Below are 21,119 nucleotides of genomic sequence, written 5' to 3'. Positions count from 1 at the left end.
ACAGCACTGAGAAAGCACAGATTAGTCATCTGACAGCCCGCAAAAACAAAATCTGTAGATTCTACACCTATTTGGCCTGTATAGAGCAAACTAAATGAACCAGAAATAAATGTAGCAATATGCCAATAGGCCTACCGGTTTGCATGTTCAGTCACTCCTGTGAATGTAGAAGTCATATTAAAAGCTATCCTTGATAAATAGCCTATAAATCTCTTCAATATTGTAGAATATGAGAAAGACTTAAAATCTGATGCCCAGATGTATACCCAAATACGCGCCTAATCCTGTATTTAACAAAGAACAGTAAGAACACACAATTTTTGGAAACAGATCTCCTAATCAACTTGCTTAAACAAATGAGCTCCTAACATCAAAAGAAACCCCAAGGATGAAAGCATCAGATATTTATGTCATATTAACAGATGGCCAGCATCTCTCCAAGAGATTTTACTGAGCTGAAGACTATGGTACTCTGGAGACCACTAGCAAGGTGGGCAACAAGGGATCCTTCCACATTAAGCAATCCAAAACCACGTACATCTAGCTTTACCTAAACAAGTTTGTGCAAATTTGTTTTACTTCCCAAAAGGCAAAGGAATTTACCATAATTTTTTAACACAACTCTTTTTTTTTTTTTTTTCATGGCTGCTTGACCTGTCACTGAGCTATGAACAGCTATTTTTTCACTGCTATGCATAATATTACCTTGGCCAGAAGATCTCTTGGGGTCAGCTATCTTCTCACACAAGACTTGCTAAAAGAGTTTTATGGTAAGCCAAACAAGATATTACAGTCTAAATACCAGCCTCTAACAACTCGAACAGTGAACAGCTTTGTGTATACCACCATATAACATTCAAAACCTGAAAAGGCTGATGAGTTCATTGCTTCATTTTGTAACTCAGCACATAGCTGCCAGCTTTTCATAAGCAAGCAAATTTATGGTGTGTTTAAACAAAAACAAAACAAAACAAAAAAAAACCAAAAGCCACCAGGGCTGCAATTTTGCACCCTTATTTCTGCGGAAAGATTGTTTGGGAGCACTGAGAATCCCAACACCACCCCCACTGATGAGAGGCAGACAAAGGTCAAATAAAGTGTTCCACCTAAATGGCAAAATGGTTCATTGCTAATCAAATTCAGCACACAGTCGGATAGGAACTTGGACAGTTAATTCCCATCTGCTCCTCAAGCAAAACACCTACCTATTCAAACCAGAGCATAAATTTATAATCTACTATATATGTTTATGTCATAAATGATTATTCTGAAATGATCCAAGACTGTAAATCACAGCTATCCAAGGTCCCAATCTCTGCCAATTGCAACAGGATTTGTGCAGTAGTTTAGATCTTTACATCAGAATAACACAGTGTATCCTTAAATGATCTGTTCTCTTCCTCTAATATTGTTAGTGAGATCCCCAGGAAGATATATGAATGGAGAGAATAATTATCTGAGGAAAATGACAGTCCCTGAAAGGAACAAGTGAGGTGGAATTGTTAAGTTCTGTCAGAAAGTTCCACTTCAGCTGGGAAAGTGTTCCCTCTGCTTTCTAAATCATGATTCCCAGTAATGTGCATACCCATTCAAGGCTAAGGAGGCAATCTCAATCCTCTCATACCCTATTTCCCGTACACGCAGACAACTCCTAAAGGGACAGAACAGAGTGGAGCCAGCATGGAAAGCAAAAAGTTTCTTCTCTGGTAGGGTTTTATGATTTCATAGGTCCAGTATACCACAATTTTATGCATGGTTTGAAGGAGAGATATTGCCACGTGGTGACTGCGAATTCTTATTTCCAGTCCAAATACAAACTCTCCAGACAAACAGCCAGGGACCTAAAACATTAATTTCCCCAAAACACACAGGAATTAAGAACCCACTTCTGCCATCTACCCAGCGAGCCTTCCTTTTAACAACTAAAATTAGATCAGAAAAAATAGCAAGAGCAGAGAGAGAAGCACAAGGAAAAACATATCCTACCTTAGCTTCAGTGAGATTTTTACTGTACAGGTTCTTCTCTGCTATCACAGCTTCACAGTTGTTTTGTTGCTGTTTTAATTTACTTTCAGACTCTTCTATTTTCTTCTTATAGTCACAGATCTGCACTTCCCGTATTTCAATATCTTTCATGTGCTGGAGGACCTGGGGAGGAAAGAAGGAAGTGAACACAATTAAATCATCATCACAAGATTATAAGGATGGGGCAGAGTTTGTGATTTTCTTCTAAGATGACCAGTTCAAATCCCTGTGATAAGAAGTTTTAGCTACCGCTAAAAATCACTTCAGACTAAGTACAAGCTTAACCTTTATGGATTGCTTATGTGGGAGAACATTTTGTTTCAAACTGATACCTAGGTTTTAATAGATAGATGTGTACATATTTAATTTAAAAACTAGATAAATATACTGCCACTGAACAGGTTCAATAATTAACATAAACAGCTTTCACCAAGAGTAGCCTTAGGTTCTTTGTAGAGCACAGCTAGACTTTGTGTGTTGTTTTGGATGTCAGTTGTACGGTAAGATGAATAAAACTACGTTTTTCCAAGAAGCCCTGCATGTACTCCTATCTCCTAACAACACAACTTTTCCTTAATGAAAACATGATAACAAACTGCTGATTGTCACAAACTGTTGATATCTAATTACAATAATAAGAAAGTCAGTTAACGTAATTTACACTTCATCTAAATAAGCAGGTCATCACCATTAGTTGCTTCTATGAAGGATTAAAAATAATGATATGAAGATTACCTAAAGAGAATGGAGTATTGCAGACTGTAGAAAGAAGATGATCACATGCAGTACCAGAAAATGAAAATACAAAATGTTACAGACACCTTTGTTAAACAGTTACCACCATAACAATATATAAGAATTACTACGTTAAAGGAGCAAAAATACAAACAGCTGCTAATCATTACGATGGGCTTCCTAATTGTTTTTTTAAAATGTAAGAACCCTCCTCCTGCTATACAAAGTTGAAAAGCGAGGAGCACAAACAAGCAGTATTCAAATGGAATCCAGCATTATAAAGAAAAAAAAATTTAAACAAATAAAAAGAGAACTAAGGAGTGCACACATCAAGAACATAAATCTTCAGGTTCACTGCCCGGGGGAGAAAACAATGCCACCCTTAAGCTGGGGAAATGATCAAGCACTAAAGAAAAGGCTGATGAACCACATGGACAAAATCCAGGAGAGAAGTCAATTTACAAGTGCATTTCGTAACCAGTTCTCCTTATGCTGTTATTGAAGGTACCAGTTTGAGCTAAGATTTATGTTCATATATCAAAGCAGAAGAATAAAAAAAAAAAGTTTACACCAAATAGTCAATAACTGCAGTGTTTTCAGTCAACTATGTCGTCCCTTGCTTAGCAGCAAAGCTTGTGAGTTCTAACTACAGGGAGGGAGCTTAATTAATTAATCATTCTACCAGGTACCTTCAGACAACTTTGAAGACAGGGGATCGCTAAATACAGAAAATTTTATTACAGCAGCAGGAATACAATTCTAGTACATTTGTAGCTGACTGCAGAGGATCCCAGGATCTGCTTACAATGCAATACAAAAACACAGTCCCAGTTTATAGCCTACTCCTGTCTTTTCCTTTTCTGTTAAAACAACCTGCCAACAGTAATAGCAGACAGAAGAAATCAATAAGGCATGTTTTCTATCTGCGCAATGGTTCTCATAGGCTGGAGCAATATTTGAAAGTAGGTCACTGCATTTATAGGTCTTTTACATGGTTTTGATACCATGTAAGTGCAATAAGCTTGTGGACCAAGTTTTCTGAGTCGTGCTCACAGTCTGGATACCGACTCTGCTTTTTCAGGAATGATTAAACCCAAAGAATTCTCCCTTATAAATGCAGAAATGATACACGCAATGTTTCCCAACAGGGCCCTGTGGGAGGCTGAGCATCCCCAATTCCGATTCAGCTGATAGCACATTACACCTCTCAGATTTGGCAATGAGGGGCCAAAGCTAAGTAGGAAGTATGAGATATTCATAGTTTTCTTCTGCACCCTCAGAGGTTTTTTCATCTGTATGGTGAACTGTCATCTACTGTTGGTTACCTGTTTAAGTCCATGAACCTACTCTAGATCTCAATAATGGTGCGGTCCTTATTTGCGCGCCATTATTTAACCACTCTGATAAGTGCTGCCATGCTGTTAGTGATATGCCTGTTGAGCACTAGGTTTTCCAAAAGATCATGCAAATTTAAAAAAGGAAATATGTTTTTTAATTCTCCCGGATATGTGGTTAAACTGCAAACATAACATTGCAAATGGCTTTTTTTGAAAAGACAACATATTAGAGACTGTTTTTGTGACCTCTCACAAGGCACAGTCAGGGAACACTTCAGGGGAGACTGAAGGGTATACTTCACTGCTTCCTTTTCAGCAGCCTAAACCTTCCACAGGGAAACTAAGATTTCACAATCTAAGAATTTCAATTCAAAACATAAATCTTCTACTAACTATCTACTATCTACTATCTTTGTAGCTTAGTTGTACAGACTATACAACAAAGAGCAATAAGCCAGATTTTTTTCGTGTTTATGCTGGCTAACCTAGAAGTAAGACTATTCAACAAGCAACACTGGCTTAAAAATGGTACAGATGAGCAGTCAGCCAGGCCACTAATTAGAAGAGTAAGTCTAGCATGAATTCTCACCACTAAAATCTTTTACTGTGGTGGATATAACTTTGCTGACTCTGTTCATCAGTTACTGTGTAGTAACTCTGCAGCTGTATAGATTCTGTCCTGCTGTAAATAATCAAACAGCTTTCAGAGCCAGGATGGTGCTCTCCGCCTCGCTGGAGTTCCAAGAAGCCTTTGGACTTAGAGGGGTTTGGCTCTTTACCAGTTCTTACACAATTCAGAAGGTGTGCAACAAGCTCCTTTAGAGCCGGCTTGATGGTAAAAGGTGGCAGAAGAGCACTGACTAGCCATGTGATTTCTGCCCATCAGCAACTCATTCCCCACCAGCTGTGAAGTGGCTGCTGTAGCTTTGCCACAGTTTCTCAAGTCTGCATATGTCAAACAGTGAATCTAAATGTTACGTAGTGGATATAATAACCCTGATCCTATGTCCTCCTTCTACCCTGTGTTTTGCCCTGTCTTATCCTTCAAATCAGTGAGTAGCTTCATGTCGGGAACCTCTGCAAGGACAAGACTATTCTCTCACGTAGTCCCATGCTCCAAACTGCTCCTGCTGCTCTTCACCTGCAAGCTGAGTGAGGAATTGCCCCTTTAGTGAACCACAGAACCATGCAAGTCCTAAGGAAACTTGCAATCATGATGCATACATCATCGTACAAACAGCTCAAGTGTCATAACTCATTTACTGAGGCTCTGCCTTGTAAGAAGTGACATAAAATGTGCACCCAGAGTGTCAGGGGAAAAAAAGAAAAAGTAAACAAGCAAATATTTGTCATTTTCACCCTCAAAACATTGTAAGCAGCCCTAATCAGAACTGAAAGCAAGAGCCTTGTAGTTCTGAGTGTTACAAATTACTCCCTGGCCCTAGTTTACAATGTTCTTAACTCGTATCTCTAATGTTAGAAATGCACTATGCGGGAAAGATGCAAAATATGACTTTGCAACAAAGACAAATCTCACTTTCATGGAATATTCTTCCACAAAATGACAAAAGGTATTCCAGACAGGGGAGCACATACCATTCAAAAATGATTTAAAAGGTCCCTGTCACATGAAGTTGGGAAGGATAATTTTAAAGTGAAAAGATGGCAAATAACCAGTGACTTGAAACAGCTTGAAACCTAATCCCAGTAAATCAGTGAGATTCTTGGAGGACCCTTGAATGTGATCTTCAGCAATTAATGGAAGATGTTACAACCATGTTCCTGCATATACCTTCAGGAATAAAGTTGTATATAATAATAGGCAGAAGACAACACAAATTTTATGCAGTGTTTCTCTGCAGCTATTCCTGGAAAACTTCTGTTTTCCAGACTACTTTGAACATGTTCTGATGCTTTCACATATCAGGAGTAGTCCTTCAAAATGCTAAGTCTCTTACAAAGCTGCCAAGAACTGTCAGCTCTCACTGGCCTCAATTCAAGGACACAGCAGAATGCAAGATAAGGTCCTTTTCAGATAAGACATAAAAATCAAAGAGTAATTTCCAACTGCATTAGAGAATTTCAGTTGTGTGATTCAGAAATAAGAAGTCAGAGGCCTTGATTTGAACTCCAGCCCTAGATTCATTTCCTGAATGATCGCTGAATAAGATAAATACATGGCTATACTCCAAGTTTCTCATCAAATACACACCCATTGATGAGGTTCCCCCAGAGAGACCTCAAACAGTGGCAGGCAATATGCACTGACAAGAAGAAATCTTTGCAAAATGTGTGAAGATCACTGATCTAAGCTTCCTCCCACTGACACATTAGGAAATGAATATATCATCTTTACAGTTTTGAGAGTAAGACATGAAAGAATCACTTCCACAAAAAGCTATTCCTACCTTCTCTCTGAGGTTACTGGTTTCACTGATGAAGCAATCTCTCTCCTTCTCCAATTGGCAAATAATCTTCCTTTGTTTCTGAGCTTCATTCTTATAATTTTGGATTTCTTCTTCCAAGTTCTTCTTCAACTGTGCATGGAGCTTCACCAAATTTATCTGTTTCTGAGTGGCACTGGTAGCCTTGAACAGATTCTACAGGGAATACAAAATAATGACTCTTGATCTTAAAAGACAACACTGCCACCACTATGACAAAAACATGCCATTGTCTAAGTAGATTATGGACTTCCCAATGTTACTACCCCTTAGCTAATTGTTCTGTTGAAATGCTTGAGCCTCAAAAATGGCTTAAAAAAAAAAAAATCTCTAACAGATCTGCTAAACAGTGCTTTTTCTGATTTGAAGTTAAAACACTAGAGCCTGCATTTCAAAAAAAATAGATAGGATTATTTACAAGTGGATATAACTAATGACTGGAAAAATCTTACCAGCTTTAAGACATTTAGATTGTGAAGCATGCCAATAGCCAGTAAAATAAATAGCAAAGCCGAATACCCTTCCCTCTCGTGTCTTAAATAACAAGTTCAAACTGTAAATTAATCGAGCTTCGTTTAAATTTATGCATAAGGATTAAACAGAGAATACCAAGATATCATCTTTATAAAATCAGCTTTCTAGTCACACTTCGAAATTTCTTTCCCTATACAAAACAGGTATTTGTTACCTGCCAAATCTAAGCCTCTGCTAGAGTCAAGACACAAGACAGTGAATCTACACGAAGTAAAGCACATCAGAAATCATCTTTTAGCATTGAATTTACTAGATTAGACTTCAGGAATGCCCATAAACATGAGATGCTATCCTGCGGTACAAGAACCTTGGGCTGATGGAAAATGATCAGTATGAGAAATGCACCTAAAAGCAAGGATTAGTATTAACACAGCCTGCCAAGCTGCTATGTAGTGCATCAACATTTTCATTTGTTCATAAGCAAAGACTTAGTTTGCCTAGGTTAATATTAAACTTCATATGCTACAAAGTTTAAAAGCACAGATGTAATGAACCCTTTGGATATCAAATAATGGGCGAACAAATCACATAAAGGTGAACACGTGTAGCATTTCTGAACTCCGTGATGGTTTATATGTTAAAACTTAGAAATCTTTTCTGTCTTTATGGGTACTAACGCTATTTCAATGCATGGAAAAGAAGCAGTGTAAGCATCTGTTTAAGGAAATCTGAATGAGTGAGTTAACGTTACTTCCACAACATTTCTGTGTCACTGTGAGTTTTTAGACTACAGACATTGCATTCTCAAGCCATGAGACTTGTCTATCAGTATTACCAATGCGAACTCACCTTGTTTAGCATATCCCTTTCCCTCACAAGCTCATCTATAGCTTTCTTGTCAATCTCTGCCTGCTTTTTGACAGCCTCCAACTCTAGAGAAAAGGAGGAAAGAGAATAAATACTAGGTTTAAATTGTACAGCTGTTAAAACTGCAGAAACAACCTAGGAGACATTTAAAAAAGCCTTGACATTACATGAATATTTCAATTAGCTTTGACCAGGTTTTGCAACCTCAGGTATCAGCTAATGATGTTAATACTTATTTGGGTACTTAGAAGAACTTAGAACTCAGGCACAGTAATTAATGGCATGAGGACTTACTGTATTTGGATGTTCAAACCAAGACATCACAAAGAAGTTGTATTTTCAGAAATCATGGAGCACACTGAAAACCAGAGCCTTTTAAGAAGCTTCAATACCAGCATCTACAAACTGAGGTACTTCCAAAAACAGGGACTTCCAGAATTCTTCTAATCTCTATATGTGAAATTCAGTGCTCCTTTGAAGCAGTGAGATTCTACCAGCATCAGTGAAGTTAAAACTACTTACTATGGGTCAAGATTCACACTGGACATATACTATTAAAAAGATAATAAAAATTGAAGAGACATATGTTTTCAATATGTTTTAAAACTAGTTAAAATAGGCTACACTAACACTGCAACTCAAGAAATGCAGTATATTGGAGTGCTAAGATATGTCAAATATTGCAAAATGACATGTTATTCGTAGCCATTCTCAGGCATTCCAGTACAAATCTGAGTTTCCTAAGTTCCTCTCTCCTTTCTAATACAGAGCACGACCTTAAGCAGTACTAGCAAAAGTCTTGTGCGAAAGCTCTTCCACCCTCACAGAGATACACGAAAAACAGACACAACTTTCCATAAATACAGTTATAAGGAAGGATTCATATCTCATACATGCAGGCTCTTCAGGACACAAGCTAGAAACAAGGGAGAACGCGAGAGGCATTTACACCAGTATATATCAACCTGAACTAGATTAAGTTTCTAGCAAAGGGGGTTTTTCTGCCCCAAAAAGTGAAGTCTCATCAACTCTAATGTTTTGCCAATTTCATAATGTTATTTTAGCAGGAAAAAAAAAATCATAAAAACTGTTTTTTTCTGGAAATCACTTTGAAAGTGTATCTATTTTTATTTCAAAGCATATTTTATTTTGAAATCTATTTGCATTTTAAAGTTAAAAAAAACCAGAAAGGTGTTTTAAATACTCAAAAATATTCTAAAACTTATTTTTTAAAGTTGAACAAAATATTTTGTTAGACTCAAGGCATTTTCTTCCAAAACTTCCATTTGGCAAAAATGTTGAAAGTTCCCTCTTAAAGTTTTCCAGATCTGCTAGCAAGTCAAAGTCAATACTCGGGCAGCTCTAGTACCCACACTGACCACTGAAGTCCTGAACATACCAGAACTAAGTTTATCAGCTCGCTTGCACATATTCATTTCCAGGCTGTAACTGTTCAACAGAATCAAAGCAGGCGAAAAAAGTGTGTCCCAAATATGACTGATTTCAGTAAGCTCTGACATTGCTCCTCTCTCACAGGTCAGTGCAGGAGCAATGAAGTTGCATTGGAGATGACTCTCTATATGACATGGCACAAATTGGCACACCACAAAGTTCACTTGTGTCTGTCATATTTTCACCCCGCATATGCTACATTATGAAAATTCTGTAACCCTACAAGTTTTTTAAAATGCTGCTGTAGAATCCAACTGTCATTTATACAGTCTCATACTAGTCACTAAGGGAGAATGATCCAACAGGAGAATGCACCCTGAATGAAAAAATTACAAATCAGAAGACAGACCCATCCATCAGTTAGGCACCTACCTCTCTCCAGTCCAGATATTTGATTTTTTAGGGTGTTTCTCTCATGACATGCATCAACTTTTTGCTCCTCTGTAACATGCAGTTTATTCTGGAGAACATCTCTTGCTTTGTTCAGCTTTGAAATTTCAAGGCGCATCTGAGTCACTTCATCATCTCTGGCCTGCAGAACAGCAACAAGGAAAGGGGAGAGAAAGTATCCACAGAAGGAAAATGCTTCTGTGCTTGGGACATACTTATTCCATGAAGTTCAGGAAGCAAAGGTGTAAGTGCTGTGGGTTGTCTGAGGGAAGATAATTAGCTAATTGAACAATATTAAAAATAATTTAAACAAAGCCAGCTAGGGCAAGAAAAATGATAATCAGATCTTATACTTTAGGGCTGAAGATGATCAATAAAGAATCCCCAGCTGCAAACCTCACACAGCACTACCCAATTAGTCCTGCAGATTAAACACAGGCAACTCTAATTTCCTTTGAAGTATTAGGGACCGTGACTGTGATGAGAAAGATATCTGTAGTGTGATCTGGTTGCATGTCCCTAATAGCAGGTATTTGTTATCCCCATCTCTTTTATAACCTATGGCTTTAAAGAAAAAGCAAAATGTAGAGTTCATCTCATTTGCTGTACAACCAGAGGAGAAAATAATCAATCAAAACACTGCACAGAAATTAAGGAACTGGTTACCAGGAAACACAACCGATCACCACAATATAAATATGTCTCTTTCCTTTTAAGAAGTAAATATAACTCTTTTGTATAATTCAGTACCACTCTTAAGTTTTACAGCCACCGCAGACTGGTGTTCTGCTTACAGCCTCAGATATTGAACCTATAAGGTGAATCCTGCTATGTGAGTATGCTCTGGGAGGAAGTGAATCTCCTCGTTTCTTATTGACAATAACCTTTGAGAGATTTATGAACACTTTCACAGTTGGTGTTGCCCAACACCACAGTGGAGGCACTCAGCACACTGCAGGATGAAACTGCAAAGCACAGTGTCTACCAAAAGGGCATCTCAGATCATGACTGGGGCGCTTAGAGGCTTTAGCAATTGGCTTAGTTGCTACCTGGGCAGTATCTTCTATTTTTTGTTCCCAGAAGTCCGTGTGCATGACTTTACAAGTTCCATCAACTCTTTTTGAAGTTAGGATAAGATCATAGAATCAAAATCCTCCTTTTGACACTCTAGAGCCCCAAATGTAAGTCACGTTTGAACACAATGTTTGTAAAGTTTTGAACAATGATGGTACTGCTAGAAGTAATGATAAAAGACAGTAATTTGTTTTTCAAATAGGTAAGAAAAATATCTTCCAGTCTGCCTAACAAAACACAGCAGAAAACAAGCTCCTATTATACAGCCCATTAAGGATCCAAATCAGAATAATCTGTTTTATACTAGTTATGAACTGAGCTTTTAATCTGTCAGTGGTTAGTTTTTATCATTCTAACAATTCCCATTAAAAAAAAAAAAAAGGCTGTCTAGCAGCAAACAACCTTTTTGTTTAGGTGAATTGGTTATACTTGACTAAACCTTGATAAGATGATTTTCTACCTGAATTTTCTAATGTTTTGTGGTTTAACCCATAGGATGATACAAAATGCAAGATATGGTAGAATAATAACATCTAACACTTATACATTACCCTTTATCACAAATGCTCTCAAACTACCCTAAAAAGCACATACAGGAACAAATTAATCCTTCTCCAGCTGAAACTCACCTGCTTCTGAGTGGTATAAAACAACTGTTAAACAAAGTAAAGTCCAGAAAAAAAAACGTTTATATCAGAAAGTAAACACCATCTCGGCTACTTATGTGTAACTTCCCCAACTGATACCATGAGGGGAAAATTTTAGTGTTGGAAGCAACTCTCTTCAGTGGAAGCCATCCAGAACACTGTCGTTATAATTTATTAACGTTGTTCAATGAATTTTGGCAACATTCAGATTATGTTAATCACTGTAAGAAAGTCGTTGCTCTTATCTGAAGATCTCACAATCATAAAAAGACCTTATGCTTGTCAAAAGTACCATGCACCCTTTATGAACACACTGTGTTGAGCATTTTGGTTTATGTGTTTTCTGAAACACAGCTCTTCCCACAGGACAGGTGCTACACTGCCAGGTGATCAGGCTGGAGACTGCACCATGGTACTGCCACAGAAAGAATGGCATCCAGAGACAGCCAAATTGAAGACTCCTCAGATTTCCCCCAAAACTACTCATAGGGAAATACCAGTCCAAGAACTGAGGTCATCCATGTCCCAAGTGGTAAGACTGCTGCCAGAGTGATATGGCTGATAGGACGCATGCCCCTTCTGGTACTTACTTTCAGTTCTGTTGTCTTCTGTTGGATGTTCTGCATCAACTCTTCTAACACCACATTCTGTTGCTCATTCTCTTGCATGAGCTTATTATTTCTCATCTGCAATTGCTCAAGTTCCTTACCAGCTCTTTCATTCATGATCTGTTAGATTAAAGAACAATCCTATTAATTCTTTTTAATCTCATTACAATATCTACATATACTTGAAGACAGAACCTTCCATCTCCCCAGGAGATAAAAGCTGCTACAGATTGTTGTCTGCTTAAAACCCTCTCTTCATTGCTGATGAAATTACCAATGTGAAATACGATACACGTTCATACTGACTAGGGGAAATGATAATTTCTTATGAATAACACAGCCAGTGTGATTTTTTTCTAGGAGCTTGGCAGGTCTCTTTTGCAAGTGGTAGATAAATATTTTACTTCTTGTTAGGCATTTGGCAAGCATCACATAACACAACAACTTGCTACACATAATTACTGAAAATTAATATGAGATTCAAATTACTTCAATCAGCAGAGGGCAGAGGACCTCTGTTTCTTAGCAAGCAAATTCTACACTAATATGCTGATAATATTTCTCTGGGTATACAGTTTGCTGAGACCAGGACACAACCATTTTCCACTCTAATTTGTCTTCAGTCAAACGCCCAGAACAGCAGCTTCATGGTTTCTATGGAGAACATATTCAAATACTTCAATACTGGAGCTGCCAGTTTTTTCTTCTGCTTGATGGGACTTCCTCTAACAGATATTACTCTGTCAGTGAGGAAACGGCAATCATCATATTTTTCACTTCAAGCATCAATGTGTGATAAACTGATGAAGTCAATACGTAGTATGCCCTTAACAAACATTAAAGGAAGAGAAGTGGAACCTGCCTCTCCTGAATGCACTCAGAAGCAAAGACAATGTAAAAACAAGGAATACTGTTTCTTGCTTTGCACATGTCAGGATAGCACTGTGTTTCAGGCAACTCTTTACTGAGACTCAGACATGGGTGGGATGAAGCCTATAGTAGCTGTATCAAACCATCTTGACCGTCATGCAAGCAAGAATATTTTACTAGAAATTTCAGTGGAATAAGAGCAGGCATCATAGCCAACTACAATTCAGTTGGGAAACAATAACCCAATGACATTGTAATAGCTGAGTCACCTTCTCTTGCAGATCTCTACTCTGACTCTTGTACAGTAGGATAGCCTGTGTTTTGGACAGCCTTTTGCAAAAGACAGTGCAGGACCTCCACAGACACCTTCAAGCCAGCACAGGAAACAAAGAAAGGGCAAAGGTCTGGTTAATTAACCGAGGCACTGCACTCTATGCAAACTACTGGTTTCCAGGATAGTTTGGACAATTGAATGTCCCTAAAACCTGCACTTAGAAAGGTTGAAATGGACTATAGAAAGGAGCAAGGAAGAATGGAACAGAACCAGGAACTGTAGATACCCTATTTAAAAACAATGTGGTTCTCCTAGCAGATCACAGAGCTGCCCTCAAAAGCTGCATATAATCAGTGATATTCAGAGAAATAACCAAGTCTTCTCTGTATCTCTTTATGTGAAGTATTTCACTAAGACTCCATGTTGACAAAAAATTGTCACAGACCTCTACCTTCACAAATTCAGAGACCTGAAAGGAAGAAAATACCATAAAAGTAATAAATTTACAAGACACACACAATTCCCAAAGAAGTTTCCCTTGAGGTAGGACTGTTTTACAGTGATGAGATCTCCCCTGCCATTTACTGAAATTGCTTCTCTGAGAGTTTCTCAAAGTCGGGGGAAATGGACTGAAAACCTGAAAATTCAAACGCTTGCAGAACACTATGTTAGGACACTTCCAGATAAAGTTTTCAGAAACAGAGTGGGGAAAATCAATCAAAAAGGTTTACGAAGACAGTTCTCTGCTCTTTCACAGAATACTTCCACTGGCTTGAGAGGTATTTAAAAATTATTGTGACAGAGAAGAAAGAAGAGGTGGAAGGTAAAATGACTTTACCAATGCCACTATAGTCCATCAGTGGCAAAACTGGCAATACACATCAGAAGTCCAAACTGGCAGTCTCCTGTTACTATCATTAGATCATCCATGCTCTTCACAGACTTAATCTGCTTTGCTGTGATCTTTTCAAGATGATCTCTAACAATATCATTGCAATCCACTACTGGTTTCTGTGAGGAATTCTATCTGAAATCTGTCAGCAAGCTTTACATATTTATGTATTAATAAAGTAATATTTCTATAAAAATAAATATTTATTAAAATTTATTGACTTAAAATAATCTCCCTCCCTCTCTCTTCAGGAAAAATCATTTTCTTCTTATTCTGACAACTGATCCTAATCTTAGACCTGATGAATAGTGTGCCATGTACCCTACCTTCTGCTCTTTTAGACGCTGTTCCATTTTCAGCTGTTCCTCTTTGCCCCTCTGTATATGTTGCTGTAAATTCTTGATCTCATCTTGCTTGTTATCCATTTCAGCTAGAATATTTTTCAGCTCCTTCTCCATTTTTTCCTTCTTTCGAGCCTCTCGTGATGACTCATTCTGACAGAGCTGGATTTCTTGCTGAAGCTACAACAACAGAGAAGACAAAAGTTTAAGTTCTGCTGCCTTTTTTTCAGGACAACAAGGCCTCTCACCTCTCCTTCTGCTATGCTTGATTTTGAAAACAACAGCTACTGTGCCCACTACTACAAGGAATATGCCAGATCTTCTCAGAAGCAAATAAGTTCTCTTGTGGCTGAACAAAAAATCCTGCATGAGGGAACTGATTTATTGATGACAAGAATTTGTTAAGCACCAGTCGGTTCACCCGCACACTACATACAGAAGGGTCTGGTACCGTTCAGACATAAAAACATTCCTCTGGAGATGCAGTGGTACAAACGTATTTTCCGTTGTAAATTACTTGTAAAGTGGTACTTCCTGAGTGAAGTATTAAAACTAATTCGGGCTTCACATTGTATTGCAAGGATTTTTATTTTGACTTTTCTGTCTCACCAGCAGAAACACTTATTACACAGACGATAGTAAAGAAAAGAGAGAGATGTCAGACCAGTGTTCATTTTTACAACTGCTCTCAATCTTTCTGCTCTCAAAGTTCCTCTGCAGGAACTTTGAAAAAGGAGCTTTCTCTCCTATTTAGTCGACTGTCTTACAACTTCTGGCCTCTCGCTCCCCAAAAATGTGATGGAGTAGAATCAGCAGAGAGGAGACACAAGGGGTTGACCCACACGGAAATATTTAGTTCAGCCAGTGACCAGCAATTCAAAGATGTTCTTTGCTTAAAGATTCCTCTCCCTCTGAGCCCACAGATGCAAAGTCACCAGAACTGACAGGGTCTTCAATAGGATCTTCATAAACACATTGTCATTTAAGCAATCTGAAATGGAGAATAATTTCATACTGGGAGAATGGGAGTTGGTTACAAATGCTGTAACAATCCCATAAATTTAAGGGCTGATGAAGTGAGTATCAGAACATTAAGGCCGGCAACATTCAGTGAGTTTTGGATTCAATGAGAGATGGAAGTTTCAATCCTATCTCTTTTCTCCCATGCCCACAATGCTGTCAGAAAAGCAGAGATTTATATTCTCTTGTAATACATTCCCAACCACCTGCTTTAGAAACAGAAATGAGTTCTATGCATGAAACCTGGGCTTATCATTACTTTCCTATTTGTGATTAATAAAAAACTTTAAGCTAAATGATGCTTCCATCTCTTCTCTGTTCTTTGCTTAAGTGTTCTTTTCTACTTTTCCTTTCTCCTTTTGTCTTGCTCCAGCCCCTATTTACATTCTGGCTTAAATTCTTTTATTTCTCATCATTATTTTTTTTATATTTTGATGTATAAGAGTTCTGTGTCCCATCTTCCATCCATTTCTACTTTCTCTCCACTCAGCGGGTATCCTATTGGTCCTCAGTCTTCTGTATCTCTAGCTGCTATACACATTTAAAGGAAGCTGTACATATTGACCAATAAAGAAGAACTGTCTATTCGATGGTCAGAAAAACAGCGAACCTAACTTAAAGAGGAGACAAAAAATCTAAAGCTGAGATGAAATATTACTGTTCACTACAGACACTATGAGGTGAAAAATTATTCAAGCTGAAAAACCGTAGGCAGGAATCAGTGTTAAGAAAGTAGGAAGTCTCTAACCATTAGAAACGTGAGGTTCTGGAAAAGCTTCCCATAAGCAGCAGGGGAGAAAATGGCCTAATTAGCTTTAAAGTCAGACTTTAAAACATTCTTAAAAATGATGGTATGGCATCATATGACGATCACTGCCAACAGCAAGGGACCTAGAATCTCCATTCCAAGTCTATGTTCTAAGTGGTTCTTTGGAGGCATAAGGATTTACAATGCAGAAATAACCCCGCATCTCCGATATGAAATATAACTACTACTCAGGCAAAGGAACCTTGGCCTCATTCATGGTATTGGGAAGCTATGGCAGCAGCTGGTACGTGACAATACACTTTGCAAAGGACATAGCCTAGAAATAGAGAAAAATTTAAAAATTACAACAGACTCCTTCCTGAGCACTGCTGAAAATGTCTGAGAGGTGAAAGAACAGGTAGTAGCATACTAGTCAATGGAGATCAATTGCAAGATTGGAGAATGGTTCAGGACAAAGCCTAAAATCACCACTGGTGATCTGTACAGACCTGCATAATGGATTGATCTGCCTTGTTTTTTGCCTTCTCTGTATCCTGCTGCTGCTCTGTGACTTGAGTTACACTTTGGCGTAACTTCACAACCTCTGAAAAGAGTTGGTCTCGCTCCTTTGTTACCTCTTCTTTACGTTTTAACAAATCCAGGATACTGAAAGCAAGGAAATAATAGTCAAGCAGTGTCACAGGCCCTTTCTCTTCTTTCTTTTATGCCAGAGCAAGATCTTCTGTGAGAAACAGGAGTTTAGAAGTAATTTGTTTCATTTTCAGCTCCTTTTGGGTTGACGCTCTGCTGGTCAGTTGAATTATATGCTCTATCTACTGTCATCGTAGTCACCATCAACATAGGCAGCTTTCTAACCTAGTCCAATAAACCACTCTTTCTCGTTATACCACATCCTCATGGTTCTGAAGAAACCTTCAGTTTCCCAAAAGTGTAACCGGGAACAAATTCCCTTCTCCACCCATTGCAAAATTACTCTGGGACCAAAAATGTAACCAGTCTCTCTGCAGCTTAGCTGACTGGGCACCAATCTGGGTTATGTCTTACAGTCAATCTAATGTAAGAACAAAACAAACTCCCTGTTTGGACACATTTACAATCTGAAAGGAAGTCCAGGTAGTGTAGGTTCAAGCTCAACCTTAAAAACCAGTCTTATATTTTTAAAAGATCATAAGGTTTTCAGCCTTGTAGGGCTCAAAACCTGCAAAAGAGTTGTCTAGTCCCATGGCCTTGTTACGGGACAGAGTATTTAAGCATGGAACCGGAGGGCAATACAGAAGGACCATTAAGAAAAAGTTGTTAGTAGACAGGTCTTAGCAACCTGGCAGCAGCTGGGAACTGCAGCAGTAAGGTGTTAGCAAAGAAACAGCTCCTGGCTCTTGCAGGAAAATGCAAAAAAGCAGCCACAGTGAGCTGCCTTTAGGGTGAGCTATACTAGGGGAGGGCTTAATGACCAAGCTTTCAGATCGAAAGAAACCTGTTACACAGGTCAAGAACATTTCAGGGCCAAAGGGTGAAGAAGTGGATTTCTCATGCATCCAGGAGGTTTACATGATGGCACATTCCTCGGAAAGGAAATGTCTGAGCACACTAAAAGCCTTGCTTACAGACACAAGTCTTGTTTATGCAGCCTGGATACACAGTGCAATGGGAGATGTGCATGTCCCATACACATCCTGAATGAATACTATAAAGAAATATCTTATACAGTGTGAAAATTTCAAGCCAGAACCAGGTGGGCCAACCTTCAGTAATGTCAATAGGAAGTGCATATGTCATAGGGTCTATATACTTAATCTCATCTTTGAGTTTACACTTCATCTTATTGCATAAGCACAGCCTGAGGACCTGATACTACCAACACTAGCTTTTGGAGGGCTTTTCAGGAGCTTGTGAGGATCATTATTACTTGCACACTGTAGCAGCTAGAGGCTCCACCTGAGACTAGGTCCCTCTATGCTAGTGGCTGCATAAGTGTTCAGTAAAAATACCCCATACTTTTGAAAATGTATGAATATAAAATACAAACAATATAGACAGTGATAATGCCTTATAACAAAGCTGAGAACAGAAGATAAATCAAGTCTTCTGCTTCCATGACTTTTCTGCTTCCATGACTTATCTACTTGACCCTGCTTCCATCATATGTAAAAATATTGACAGGATCCTATTCTCACAGAGTATGTTGCTAGTCAGATAAACCAATACGACAGATACTGAGAAAGTGCATAATATTGACTTTTATTCGATCTCTCATCTTAATCCAGTGCTGAATGAACTCACTCCAAGCCTGATTCTGTACTTGCTCACCATGTAAACACGTAGACCAATAAATGTGCACTCATTAGAAAAGTAAAAGGCAGAAAAAACCTCTCTCTGTTTTCCAGTGTCTTTGTAGTGTCTACACAGCTAAACAAGGTGTAGAATGACAGAAAATCAGATCAGGCTTTCCCTCTACCCGGGGAAAACTTACTTGTACTCCTGTCCCGGGGATATTCCAGGTCCTCGCTCCAGTAAATTAGTTTGGCGCGCAATTTCCTCTTGCAGTGAATTAATCGTTTTCTTCATATTCTGTTCCTTTTCATAGGCTGCATCCACCATTTTCCAGGCCTTTTCAATCTCCTAGGAACAAATGGGAAAATAATTACATAAATTAAATTGGGTTGAAAATGAACAACAAATTAAAAATTAATTCCCTTGCATTTTGGTTAATTAAGAAAATAGATTTTTATGCATTTTCATGCTTAGATTTACAACAGTTTTCTTCACCAGTTGTCTTTTCTTTTGAACAAGGGCACAGCAAACATTTTGAGTCATTCAGGCTATGTCAATTTTATACCACAAAAGCTCTAGTACATTTTCTTTAACACATGGATCTGAACATTATCAAATCTCACTCTATGAGGTTTTGGTCACATAAGTGCCACCAGTATCTAAAAATTTACTGAAAAATCGGTGCCCACAAAGGTACCATCTACTTACATAGCTCACGTCCATAAAAATCTTCTTAGCTGTTACTATAATAAACATCCAAATCACTTATTTGGATGACAAAAAGCTGTTACTCTGGGCTTTTCTCCCTCTTCGCTCATTTTAATCTGTGAGGACATAGTGTATTTTGATTTCAACTATACGTTTTGACAAACCACAATTCTCATGCCAAATTTCAGCCCATGGAATTACTTGAATGACAAACTTGTGTGCCTCTCACACGCCAAGGGTTTGATATTCACAAACAGGATGGGAGAGGAGGGTTCACTTGATTTTTTAACCTCCTCTGCATCTCTCTCCCTTGAATCAGATCCTTAAGAATCACACAGCAGGCTTATTCCTTGTCAGGTTCAAATAAGCTTCTACCAGTTCTGGAATCCTGTGCTAAAAAAATGCATAAATTCAGAAAGCAACTGGACTGAAGAAAAGTTCCCGAAGACTCAGTAAATAATGAAGACACTACTTTTGGCACTAGAAATCCCTGAGCTGAAAATCACAGTATAAGGTCCTCTCTCTCATGCTCTTTTCTCAGCTGGCTCCTGGTGGAGTTCTGGACTTCATGCACTTGTACAGATTTAAACTCCAGTGTGGCTCTTCAGCTCTGCATTAGCTCTAGGGTCTCCCCAAGCACAGCCAGCTAGAAGTATCAGGCCGTAATAACCCTTTCAACTCCTACTTGCATCACATGAAAATGGGGCAAGGAAAAAAATTTAAAAACACCTTCACATCATCTCTGGTTCTAAAGCATCTCTGGTTCAAAAAAAATCTATTTAACATTAAACTCAAAATCATGATAGTTATGATATATTGTTAATGTATTTATTGAACTCTTTTAAATGAAATAAATGTGGTACTTTGCTGTTTACTGCCTAAATTAAAGATTCAAGCTGTTGAACTAGAAGAAGTAACAGGCTACCAGAATTTGCTGAAAATATAACACAAAATTTAACATCTGTGGCCTCTTCAAACTGGAGAGGGAATACATTTTCATTTTATTTATTCAACTTGTTCAGCATATGCAAATTTGAGAAACCATCTGGAACTTAAAGATCAGGAATGTTTGCTCTTCCTTTTTTTTTGCCAAACTATTCATAAAGAGTTAAACTGTAGGTTTTTCTTGTTCAGAAATTCCAAAGGAAATTATAGTCAATTAAATTCATTACCTACAAATAGTATTTTCATTACTTAATAAATCACTTAGTTCAAAATATGGTTTGAAAATGTGCTTTTCCCTTATGTATCAAGCATATTTAAAGGGTTTTAAATACTGAAGTCAATTTCTACATTTCATACATTTTAAGTTCTAATTTCTATTCAAATGCAGCAATGATCACACATATAGTGTTAAGTATCATCTAGTAAATAATAAATTTTTCATTCATTATTATCTTACATAAAAATGTTCAATTACTAAATTTAAATAAATGCACGCTAGGCTGAAATGATGGCATGAAGACGTAGTGTACCATCTTGACTGGCAGAAGAGCATAAAATATAGCTGTAAATAAACACGTTTCAGATCTGCTGACCAATAAGAGGCAACCAACCTTTCTCTAGAAAAATGCAAATCGAAAATAACATTAAAGCTCATTACTTAAATCAAAGCTTCCTGCTAGCTGATTAGACTGTGATTAAAATTGGTGAATTTAATCATTATGATTGGAGTTTTGGGGGATAGAACTGGTGAACAAAATCAATATGCCCTCTGAGAGGTCTTAACGGCTTCACGGATTATTTTGTTCTGGTGCGTATTCACAAAAGTGATCCCCTGAAGTCAACGATGTCATTCAAATAAGTGGTGATTCCCAGTCAACCTAAGCCGTCCTTTTGGAACTTTATCTTGTTTTTTCTGTGTAAAAACAATCGCATTGAATTTGTATTGAAAAAAACAACTTTTGTCAATAAAGTTAGC

General features: G+C 37.9%; 1 protein-coding gene across 1 annotated transcript in view; it reads right to left on the bottom strand.

The window, feature by feature from the left end:
• Positions 1-21,119, bottom strand: part of CFAP58 (cilia and flagella associated protein 58) — a 63,754-nt gene that overhangs the window by 33,041 nt on the left and 9,594 nt on the right. Inside the window, exons 3-10 of the mRNA XM_075424259.1 lie at positions 18,690-18,838; positions 16,708-16,864; positions 14,416-14,610; positions 12,036-12,173; positions 9,707-9,866; positions 7,865-7,947; positions 6,506-6,697; positions 1,987-2,148 (exon numbers count right to left, since the gene is read on the bottom strand). Coding sequence (XP_075280374.1) covers positions 1,987-2,148; positions 6,506-6,697; positions 7,865-7,947; positions 9,707-9,866; positions 12,036-12,173; positions 14,416-14,610; positions 16,708-16,864; positions 18,690-18,838 — 1,236 coding nt within the window. The remainder of the gene's footprint in view (positions 1-1,986; positions 2,149-6,505; positions 6,698-7,864; positions 7,948-9,706; positions 9,867-12,035; positions 12,174-14,415; positions 14,611-16,707; positions 16,865-18,689; positions 18,839-21,119) is intronic.

Source organism: Opisthocomus hoazin, chromosome 6 (genome assembly GCF_030867145.1).
Source record: "Opisthocomus hoazin isolate bOpiHoa1 chromosome 6, bOpiHoa1.hap1, whole genome shotgun sequence".
NCBI lineage: Eukaryota > Metazoa > Chordata > Aves > Opisthocomiformes > Opisthocomidae > Opisthocomus > Opisthocomus hoazin.
The sequence above is the reverse complement of the archived record's forward strand: the minus strand, read 5'-3'. Positions and strand labels throughout refer to the sequence as shown.